This window comes from Malaclemys terrapin, chromosome 5, assembly GCF_027887155.1.
Source record: "Malaclemys terrapin pileata isolate rMalTer1 chromosome 5, rMalTer1.hap1, whole genome shotgun sequence".
Lineage (NCBI taxonomy): Eukaryota > Metazoa > Chordata > Testudines > Emydidae > Malaclemys > Malaclemys terrapin.
This window is the reverse complement of record NC_071509.1, coordinates 27,477,328-27,489,102: the sequence shown is the minus strand read 5'-3', so window position 1 is coordinate 27,489,102 and position 11,775 is coordinate 27,477,328. Positions and strand designations below refer to the sequence as shown.

At 43.0% G+C, this 11,775-nt stretch overlaps 1 protein-coding gene across 1 annotated transcript; it reads right to left on the bottom strand.

Annotated features, from left to right (window-relative positions):
• Nucleotides 1-7,075: 7,075 nt before the first annotated feature.
• Nucleotides 7,076-9,119, bottom strand: DRD5 (dopamine receptor D5). The gene has a single exon (XM_054030421.1). It carries the CDS (start codon nt 9,117-9,119, stop codon nt 7,641-7,643), a length of 1,479 nt encoding a protein of 492 aa, XP_053886396.1. The 3' UTR covers nt 7,076-7,640.
• Nucleotides 9,120-11,775: the final 2,656 nt, after the last annotated feature.

Sequence of the window (11,775 nt, the reverse complement as noted above, 5' to 3'; positions counted from 1 at the left end):
TTCAAAGACAGATGCTTCTAAATGATCTAGCTTCATTGCTGCAAGTCTCAAAATAATCTGTAGAGTTTAAGATCAATAGGCAAATCTTGCTAAAAATTCTTTCAGTGAAGAAAATAATTGGGCAAAACAATTTTGTATATTCAATTTCACTGTTATGGTGGAATAATCTACTTTTGGATTTTCAGAGATTTACAGTCCTTAACTGAAAACAGGATGTTTTAAGTATTTGGGAAGCTGTACTTGTCTTTGATTTCTGTGATTGAAGAATAGCAAAATTGTAAGATTTGAGTATATAAGCCTGTTTCCCTCAGAATGCCTTTGAATAAGATAAATAATAAAACCTATTTATTGTGTTTGTATTGTGCCTAGCAACACCAATCAGGATCAGGGCCCCACTGCACTGTACAAAACAGACCTTGCCCTGATGTGCTTACACCATCTAATTTAAGACTAAGCCCTTAGTAAGTAGGTTTACAATTTCACTGGGTGCCAGTTAAGTTCCCAATACCATTATCTTTATGCAGGCAAGACTCCTAAGTGCTCTCAAAAAGATTAGCTATTTAATCATGTCCTCTAAAGAAAGTGTCCCTGGTGAAATATAAATAATGAGGAAAAAAAAAAAAAAAAAAAAAAGACTGTCAATTTTGATACTTGGCTTAAAAGATCCCCAAAGGATTGGCAGAAATAGTGTAGTTTAAATGACTACTAGTATCAGAGGGGTAGCCGTGTTAGTCTGGATCTGTAAAAAGGACAAAGAGTCCTGTGGCACCTTATAGACTAACAGACATATTGGAGCATAAGCTTTCGTGGGTGAATACTCACTTTGTCAGATGCATCACTACTAGGTTACACACAAGATATCTCCAGATTTGCGCATGACTTGATATGAAATACCATCTTCCCTCCCTTCCACAACCAGTTACCCTTCTCGACCACCTCCTTCCCATCTACCCACAGCCCATTTAAAGAGCTTTCTTTAAAAAGCCAGCTCTCCTCCTTTACTCACTTCACAGGGCTGTCAGAAGGATTAATTAATTATAATTTTACAGTGCCCTGAAGATGAAGAGGCCAGGTCCTGCCCTGGGTAAAAGCAGGGGAGAGAGGTGCTCATGAGCATAATGGAAGGGAAATGCAGACCAAGTAGCAGCCCTGTGCTGTATCTTGCTCAGCACAATCTGCCCCAGGCACAAACTCCTGCATTAGTTACTGGAGTAACAGAACACCCCCTGCACACACATCTCCTTGCACCCCACCCCACCAATGACCACTCACACACACCTCCCACAATCACGCTCTTTCATATCCGTACACTATGTACTCATATCACAGCTTAAAATTGGGGGGTGGGTTTGAAATCCTGGCTCCAATGCAGTAAATGGCTAAACTCCCATTGATTTCCATAGGGTCAGGATGTCACGGAGGATGGATAGAGGAAAGCAGGTACAGGCACACAGTGAAAGGATTTTACTCCCCTTATGCATCTACAACTTGATGACTGTGTGTTCTGGACAGCGCACTAAAGCTCTGCACCCTTTTGCATGCAGCGTTTATACAGGATTGACCCCTCTAAATGCCAAGTATTTTATTTTGATCACTGACCCTCTCCATTTTGGAGTCAAGCAATTTTTAGCATTGTTTTAAAAATTTAAACATGAGTATTCAGTACAAGAACGAACAAGATGTGGGTGAGTGGCTCGATAGGAACAATAAAGAACACAACAAAAGCTATGAGGGTAAAGCACTGAACGTATTGCAGCACTTTTCTTCCCTTTTGACAGGCATTCTATTTGTATCCAACTCCAGGAAAATGTTCTAAGTTTCTTTATCTCCGAAAAAATAACACTCACAAAAGCAGACACTAGCAACAGCTCTTTTGGGGTTTGAATATTAAAGCAATATTTATAATGGTTTGCTGCTTTTTTACATAAAATGTTCCACATCTATATTTGCTTCTCATAGAGACAAGTTAAAAATTAACAAGGAGCTCCTTGCATAGTCTTTTTTAATTCACTTAAAAGAGATTTAATTAAATTGAAAACATATTCTACTGCTGATGGACTTTCCCAGATTTGATGCGAACCTCATGCTACGCTTTGGATCAGGCCATATTTAAGGCCTGATCATTACCACTGCACCAGCTGCAATCAAATTGCAATATTTATCACTGTTAAATGTAAGATTTGCTACCACTCTACAGAACAATAACTATAACACAAGATAGAAACAGAAAATAAGCCTATGATCTTGAAGTCCACCTATTAGGCTGAACTGGGATTACTAAACAAGGATTACTCAAAAGTCAAATGTATTACACATTTAAATTACTTCATAAAGCCACACTTAAAGCACTAAAAGAAAGAACTGGGCTAACTCAGTGATCTGATATTTAATTAGGGAACAAAAACATGAGAGGAGTAGGATGACATTCATGGAATAATCATGCTGCTTGGATGTTTTGAGGTACAAGGTGCATCTAAAGTCTTAAGAAGAGATTAGATGTGTAATAATCACTCTCCTTACTTGCTGTTCCAGTAAAAACTGCTATGGGAAAAAAAACCTGTCTTGCAAATACTAAAAAGGGAGACCACTTGAACCTGCTGCCCTACCTTTTATCTGCGAGAAACTAATTAAGCCAATACTTTTTTGGAATATTCAGATTAAAATGCTGTCACTTTCATAGTGAGAGGCAAGACAGTCATCTCAGAAACAAAACACTGTCAACTCCAAACACTACAATCATGTGAGCAACTTCCAGACAAAACACTTGATTCAATATGTTTCAAGTAGAATCACAGTAGCGTTCCACATATCAGTTTAGGTCAAAAGATTCTCCCCTTAGTATGAAGATGATCAGATGAAAATTAAAAGGCACTGTCCCTTTAAAAATGGACACCTTGCTGAAAAGCCAAATGGAGAGATTATTTTATTAACTATTCGTGTGGCCCATGTTACCATTGTATCTTAGCACCACACAAAAATGTTTAAAAAAGGCCTTGGGGGTGATTAGTGACTTCTAGACGAAAAAGTCCAGCAAATGGGTTGCAACCATAATTAAACATAAAATTATAAAACACCTAGAAAATCAGGATATGAAAAGGACTAACCAGCATAGTTTCTGCAAAGGAATATCAAGCCTCACTAATCTGTTAGAATTCTTTGAATGGGTCAATAAAATAGTGGATAAAGAAGAACCAACTGATATTAATAAATAGTAGAGTGACTGGAAGTTCCCAATCTCTGTCTCATATTACAAGAACAAATTCAGTGGTATATAAGGGGTGAAGATTCAAAACTGATAAAAGGAAATATTTTCATATAACATTCAGATTTTGGAACTCATTGCCACAAGTTATCAGAGGCCAAAAGTTTAGCAGGATTCCAAATGGATTAGAGCTTTATACAAATAAGAGTATCAAATTAGAATAGTAATTTTAAAAGATACACAAGAGCTTTGGAAAGGATATAAACCTTCAAGTTTTGATGCATAAACCTATCTCTAGCTACCAGGGGCTAAGAGGAAATGTTCCCTGGGGTGGGTTATCCCATAACTGCCTACTGCAGGGTTTCTTCCTCTGAAGTAGCTAGTACTAGTCATAATGGGAGATAGGATAGTGGACAAGAGGAACCATTGGTTTGATCCAGAAGGGCAACTCCTATATTCCTAATTTTCTATTACTGTATTTATTCTCGTACCACTTGAGATGTAACTAAATATTTATCCTCAATGTAAAATTGAGGTGCTGAAGCACAGCAAGGTGAAGGCCCAGATCTTCTAGGGCAGGGATCAGCAACTTTTGGCACCCCACACTGCTTCCTGCCGCCCCCATTGGCCTGGAGCAGCGAACCATGGCCAGTGGGAGCAGTGATTGGCCGAATTTGCAGACGCAGCAGGTAAACAAACTGGCCTGGCCTGCCAGGTTGCTTACCCGCGTGCCAGAGGTTGCCGATCGCTATTCTAGGGTATTTAGGTGTCTAACTCCCATCAAAATCAGGGCTATTTGTGAAGCAGAAGTTGAAAGGATGGAGGAACCAGCACAGATGACACATGACAGGGCATTTGGAGGTGTAGGTAAACACTGTCTGAAAGGCACCAGTGGGATATACAATCAGGTGGATTGTCAGGTTACATTGCATTTTAGACTATTACGTTCCTTGAGTTCATATTTTGTGTGCTGACATTTTGAAGTTCACCTTGACACTGATGGAGAAAACAGTCTTATTGAGATACCTTCTTGAGATGGATGGAAATAAGCTTGAGGGAACTATTTCCTTGGAGTGAAATTCATCTGGGTTAAGGGCCAGCACAAGGTCCTCTACACAATTCAAACTCTACATTAGATCCACATGAACAAGGATGTCGTGGCCCCTCTCTTTACTTGCCCCATTATGACTGATTTATGCAAGACCTGCATGGGGACCCCCTCATCATTATGTGGGGGTATAGAGATGTGACACACTGTACTCCAAACACCTGCCTGGCATCCCCATATTCACCACTATCATATAATTATATGTTTTGTACAAAGTATGCCTTGTGAGGTATCATTTAAAAGGTCTTGGCCTGTTAAATATTAATATCCTGTTGGATTGTACGTGCTATCATGGTGTGGGAAGTTACAAAGTTCTGCTATGTGCATGTTACTCAAATATGTTGGGAAGTTGGAAACACCCACAACCAGTCTTTCTGGAACAACAATGGAGAAGCCAGATGGTGTTGATGGCCCATTAAGGAGAATCCACACTACTAAGGATCATCACAGGATCTGTGTACAATGAAGGCTTCTCAGTGGAAGCACGTAAACAATGGACACTGCTTGACTCAGTCATAGCAAAAGATCTTTCCAGCAAGCTGGAGGAACCTATAAAGGAGCAGAAGTGACATCATTTATCCTTACTTCCCCCATAACGCAACACCTGGAAACATGTCTGGAGAACAAAGACTGAACTAGGAAGGTGGTCCCAGGCTGGAAAGGAGAATTCCAGCCTGTGTATTAAGGAACAATGCCATCAGGAGGAGACACTGCTCGATTCAAATCCTGTCTAGTTTATAGAACTCAGATTGCGGTTTTACTTTTATTTCTTAGGTAATCAGCTTTGATCTGTACACTTACTACTTATAATCACTTAAAATTGACCTTTATGTAGTTAGTAAATCCGCTTTATATTTTACCTGAAACGGTGTTTTGCTCCAAATACTTGGGGAATCTGCTCAGGAACAAAAACTGGTGCATGTCCTCTCCACATTGCGGGAGGGGCAGATTGGGTAATAAAAAGTTACACTTGTCAGGCATCTGACCAGGGCAAGACAGTATAGCTCTGGGGTCCTAGGCTGGGGATCTATGGGGAATTGGTTGGAGCGATTGAGTTGCTGGCAAAAGCATTCATGTAACTCAGCTGGGTGTGTCCCTACCTGTGGATGTCTGTGTAAGTTCAGGACCTAGAGGGTTTTGCAGCTTGTCACAGCACCACAGTGTGAGAGGGAGCCCAGGTTGGTGAGACAGAGGGCACAGCGGTACTCCAATTCCAGGTTGGAGCCCAGAGAACCTGTCATGGGAGACATTCCTGTTTTTCCCTTAACCTCTGCTGACCCAATGTCCCTCAAACGCTGTGCAAGCCCATAAACTAGAGTAACAGCTGAGAAGCTGTGGAGACCTGGCTCCTCGTTGGGAGTATATTTCTCTCCACCACCAGATTCTGGGTATTCGATCCACAAAAAGTCCAGTTTCTCTGACTTAGTCGGGGAAAGTGAATTTTACTCTGGGTAAATACGTTCTTGCATACAGAACCTGTTTGATTGTATTCTTTGATCCCTAAGGTGGACCTAGTGGGTGGTTGACCCTGACTATGTACAAGAGAATTGCTTTCCAAAACTTTCTTAAACTAGAGCCACAATACCCTAATCCAAAAGCAAGCAGAAGAGGATATGAATTGAGACTTGTAAGCAATGGGAAGATCCACCCTCAGTGACCAAAGGAGAAAATGAAAACAAACATCTACATAACCAGTTAATGCCAAACAGTACACCAAAAATACTGCACACATAAAAAGGTCTGATCACTAAATCCTTACTAAGCAAAATCCCTTCTGTGTTCAGTGGAAGTGCTGCCTGAATAAGGACTGTGGGATCAAGCCATTTATAATTTGATTTCAGTCTTATTTAAGCTCTTCTAACTTTAAGCAAATGAGCAATGACACTCTTTTAAAAAAAGACAAAACTCAAACGTTATTCATAAAACAAAGACAACTCTTAAAATCACATTTTAATATTTAATTTGCTCCCTTTGATAAATTGCCTGGGAAGAAATAACTCTCATCCCTTTTCTGAGCTGAAATGCTTTAGAATGTTTCTAAAATAATATACCTAACTATTCTAAAAATATCATTCCATTGCACTTGGAATGGGTTAATAGAATTAAAGTTTCTTTAAAACACCTCAAAGTAATGATTTTTTAAACCTTTAGTAAAATCTTCTAAATCCTAAATCTCATTAAATACCCTTTAACATTTTAAAAGTTTGAATTAAAGATTCGGCAAGACCAGAGATTTCGGTTTAAAATCCAACAGCAGCACTGTCATGCATTTTGGCATTTGTGAGCACTCCCTACAAACTATAAAACCTAGTAGCAACACTGGGAATGATTAATTATGGTTATCATTTTCTAAAATAGTTACTATAGAAAATATACCATTTTGTGAACACTATCAAAGGAGGTTATTCTTTGCTCACTATTAGCATCTTAATTCTAAACCTGAATGGATGTTTAAGAAGATTTTATAAATATACATGTTTGATATTGTAGCTACAGAAAATCATGACTAATAAAGGACTTCAGTGACAATTAATGATAAGGGAACAAAAACTGTAAGCAATAATCTAGCTCTGAGTAGAAATATCAAAAAGAGCTAGTTTAAAATCAGGTTTTTCCTGTGGGCACTGCTTCAACTCAGACATCCTATTTCTACATAGACTAGACTAGTTTGCTTTTGAAATAATAAGTTACTTGAATGATTAAAGTAGAAATGCTAAGATTTGTTTACACAATGTAAATCTTCAGGCTAATGAAGGAAAAATAACCCCTTGATCAACAACATTTATTTTCATCTTCAGGACAAGGCAAGGATATCAACAGCAATAATGCTGCCTAGGAAAAACACATGAATTACAGAGAAACTGTTTTGAAAGAAACAGAAACAAGTATTTAAATAATCACCCAATTCACCACCACTCCAACCCTTAGCTCCACATAAAATTCAAACAAAAACAAGAATTGGACAGGCAATCTAATAATTTTTCTTTTTAGTGACCATGTCATTACATCTGTCCCTGTTCTTAGAAGTCATGATACTTTATGCTTTGAGAGCACTTTCCATCTTCAGAGCTTTTTATAAACACTAACTGCAATCATATCCCAGTATCACACCCCAGGGCTGATTTAACTTCCTAATCCTCTCTCAGTTTGGGATTGTTGAATTAAGTTTGTTTTATCAACTCTCTGTGGCAATTTCTAAACCCTGAAAGTGCTAAACACAGTTGGAGTGAATTGACTGACCAAACTACAGCTTAGAGTCCACTAGTCTTTTCATTCTGTGTTTGTAATTTGTTGTACAATCCAGTAAAAGCAGACAGGACATGATGCAATTTAATGTAAACCATTTGGAGTGAAAGGTGTTGTTTTGTCTAGGGAGATCTCCCCCTCACAGTCCAGCTCACACATTGAGTCGGTGGCAATCTCGTGGTCTGGGGAGATCTGGGACATCCTGTCGAAAGGTTCATCCTCGCAATCAACCACATTAGGGATCATGTTGACATAAGCAGTCACTATTTCCTTATGGAAAAGCGTGTCTTGATTGTAGGAGAGGAGTTCATTGCTTATATTGACTGTCTCCACTGGAGTGCTAGAGCAAAACTCACTGCACCCTAGGAGGTTGGAGAAAACCTTCCTGAAGTCAGCATTGAAAGCATAGATGATGGGATTGAGGGATGAGTTGGCCCAGCCAAACCATACAAAAATATTAAAGGTGGTCTCGCTGACACAGGGAAGGCCAGCATGGGGATCATTAGGGGGGCTCTCACAGAAGGGGACCATGCAGTTCAGGATGAAGAAGGGCAGCCAGCAACAGACAAAGACTCCCATGATGACTGAGAGGGTCTTCAAGACCTTGGTCTCTTTTCTGATTGAAGTCTTGAGGCTGGTGTGGTGGTGGCAGTCAACGCGGTTGCTCCGGCAGCTCTGTGCATGCTCGGCTGCCCTCTCTAGGGAGGAAATCCTGCGGATCTGCACTTGGGCAATGCGGTAGATCCGCGTGTAGGTGACTAGCATGATGGCCACAGGGATATAAAAGCTGATCAGCGAGGAGGAGATAGCATAGGTCCTGTTGAGGCTGGAATCACAGCTCTCAGCCTGTTCCTCAAGAGTCTCATTGCTGCCGGGGGTCCCCTCAGAGGGTTTCGATATTACTGTCCAGGTGGTGCCAATCCCTTCCGCCCAGGTGGTGCCAGTGCCCGCTGCTGCCGAGGTAGTGCCTGGTCCACTGCCACCAACATCCCCACCTTTATGCCAGTTGAGCTGGACAGGAATGAAGGAGATAAGGACAGACAAAGCCCAAGCCACACTGATCATCACCAAAGCCACCCTCTGCGTCATCTTCCTCTCGTACCTGAATGGGCTGGAGATGGCCCAGTACCGGTCCATGCTGATCACACAGAGGTTCAGAATGGAGGCAGTGGAGCACATGATATCAAAGGCCACCCAGACATTGCAGAAGGCCCCGAAGGGCCAGTAGCCAGCCACCTCGGCCACTGCCTTCCAGGGCATCACCAACAGGGCCACCAAGAGGTCAGAGACGGCCAAGGACACGATGAAGATGTTGGTGACCTTGCTCCTCAGGTGCCGGAAGCGGATGATGGCCACACACACCAGCACGTTGCCGAACAGCGTCCAGAGAATCAGCAGGGACAGCAGGCTGCCAGCCACTATCTGCGCCGGCCCCGGAGCCACAGGCGGCTCCCCTGCGCCCTCCCCAGCGCCCACTGCAGGCGGCCCGGGCTGCTGCAACAGCAGCGAACGCGGGCGAGGCTGGAAGAGCAGAGTCTGATTCTCCCCTGGAGACTGGAGCATGGCTGGGTCCCTCCGTCCGGGGCCAGGGCAGCGGGAGCGCGCTGCACTGCTAACACTTCTCCCGGGCGCCCGCCGCTTGGCCCCATTGGATCCCCCCGGGGCGCTCAGTCCGCCAGCCAGTCACAGCTGCCGAGCTCGCTCCTGCTAGCAACGTGCTCCGCGGCGGCGGCCCCCGGTTCGCCCCCTGCACTCAGGGTGCATTGGGGCTGCTGTTGGGCTCCCCTCCTGCAGCCGATGCACCCGAGTGGTACTGCTGCGCTGCTTGGACTCTCAGCGAAGGGCAGGGTGCTGCCAGTGCCCCAGCAACTTCTACCAGTGTCCCCCCCCCCCAGCTGCTCTCAGCGCACCCCTGAACAAGTGCGGGGCCCCCTCCTGCTCTCGCGCCGCGCGCTGCAGCTTGCCTAGCCCTCCTGCCCCAGCGCTGCGCCTGCTGCTGTGGGCAAGTCCCGGAGCTACGGCGGGGCTCCCTCTCCGCTCCGAGAGCTGCCGCTCGAGTGTCCGCTCCTGCCGCTCTCGCCTTCACTCCCCATGCCGGTGGGTACGCTCCGGCGAGCTGAGCATGCTCAGTAACCAGGGGAGCCGCTGTCCTGAACCTCTGCTCCCTGAGCAAGCTGGGGACAAACTTTGGGATGTGGGCGCACGGGAGCGGGGCTTGTGCGCCTCCTCGGACAGGGCAGGTCAGTGCCGCTGCCCACTCGGGGCGGGGGCATTCCAGGCACACACTCGCCCGGTGCTGCTCAGCGACAAGGCTGAAAGCAGCTGTGCACAGGAGACCGTGTGGCTGTTTCCAGCACACGCACACAGCGCAGGTTAAACACATCCAGACGTGGCTGGGGTGGGGGGTTCACCTTATGTCCTGCCCATCTTATCAGGTTCACATGGGTAAAAGGTGGAGAAAGCCTGCGCTGGAAGGCCCTGTTGATGCAGAGCGTAGGTAGAAAACAGAAGGGGGTGAAGTCCCTGACCCTCTATGACCAATATCCCTTCTGCAAGAGTCTGTATTTCATGTCTCCCTAGGGCCAGATTCAAGGAACAGGCAGTTACCCCCGATTAGCCACAATATTTAGGGCTCGATCTGAACGAACAGAGATGTCGGGCGGATCATTTCCTACATGTTTTGGCTAATCTAGAGTGACTCTTTCCATGCATAAGGCTAGAGCCATCACGCGTAACCTGGGGGGGGGGGGGAATACTAAAGGGGTGCTTTTTTTGGAATATGTTTATTTAAAAAAAAAAACAAAAACAAAAACACCAAACTCAGTCACATAACTTCGTAAGGGTGTGGTGCTGGCGAGAAAAGCATTACAAAGGTCACCTGCAGCAGCACCCCCGCCCCCAATACGTTTCACAAGCTAGTGCTAGCACTTAATTTTTTTTTATAATAATAATTACAGAATATAGCAGGAAGGATCATTCGAGAATCAATTAGAGCTTTGTAACATACATTTAGCCAAATCTAATTTGCTTTCAGCTTGTACCAGGGACTCAAGGCACCCTGCATATTTAAAAGTAGCCCACAATAAAAAATTTTTTGCTTCTCCCTGAGGAATAAAAGGCTTGGGGGCGGGGAAGTTATCTTAGCAATTCTAGCCTTCTATACCGGATTTCCCCAAAAACTCAATGGGCAACTGGAGGACAAGTTTATAATATCCAAGCAATATAGAAACAGATTTAATTTGCTATCTGTCTGTAGAATCCATCATTCTGTCTAAGGCTCTAATCCTATCAAAAGTGTAAGCATGAGTTTAACATTCAAATCTCATTGAATTCCCCATTCACGTGTGTAAAGTTAAGCCTATATGTTTTTGCAAGATCAGAAGGCTTGACTCAAAGAGTAAGTGTTTTTTATTCAAATAGTTGTAAAAAATAAATTGGAAGAAAAATATAGTTGTTCAAGATTCAGTGTCTATTTTCAATTGAAAGCTGACAACTCCCAATCAATTTTCCAGTGAGAACAGGAAAGACAAGTCTTAATATACCTGATATTTCTGAAATAAAAGCAGAAATTTGAAGAAAAACCAAGTCATACTCCAGGAAGTCTCAGAAAATCATAAGATATAAAAAGAGGAAGCACCAGTCCATTTCTCTCTTTAGTTCATCTTTAAGAAATTGCAATTATTTTAGTACAGGATACAATTTCCCCATCATTGAAACTGACAGACATTTAATAGTAGATAGAGAAGCTATTTTTTAGCTCAGTGACCAAGGAAAAGATGCTGAGTACTGCTTGCATGAAATTTTCTCCACTTTAGTACCTCTTGCAACCCTTACAAAGATAGTGAGCCTGAAAGTAGTTCTCTGATTTGCATATTTGATTAATACACATTACCTTGTGCCTATGTGTATATTATGCATACATTTATAATATATACAATTTCACTCTCTCACCACAGAACCAGTAGCTCAGCTACAATGGTGGGCACATTAGAAGAGCCAGTAAAAATACTAACATTTTATTAGAAATGTAAGTGCCCTATGTCCCAGTGGAACTGAAGTTAAACACTTGGATTTATGGTTTAAAAATATTCTTCACTGATAATCTCCCATATTGGGAATTCCAGCAGCCACAAGAAGTGGAACCCAGACACTGCAAAAGATGGGGGTAAAAATGAGCTGTCCAGCCAAACCAGGACAGAAAGCTAGCAAAGAAAAAAGC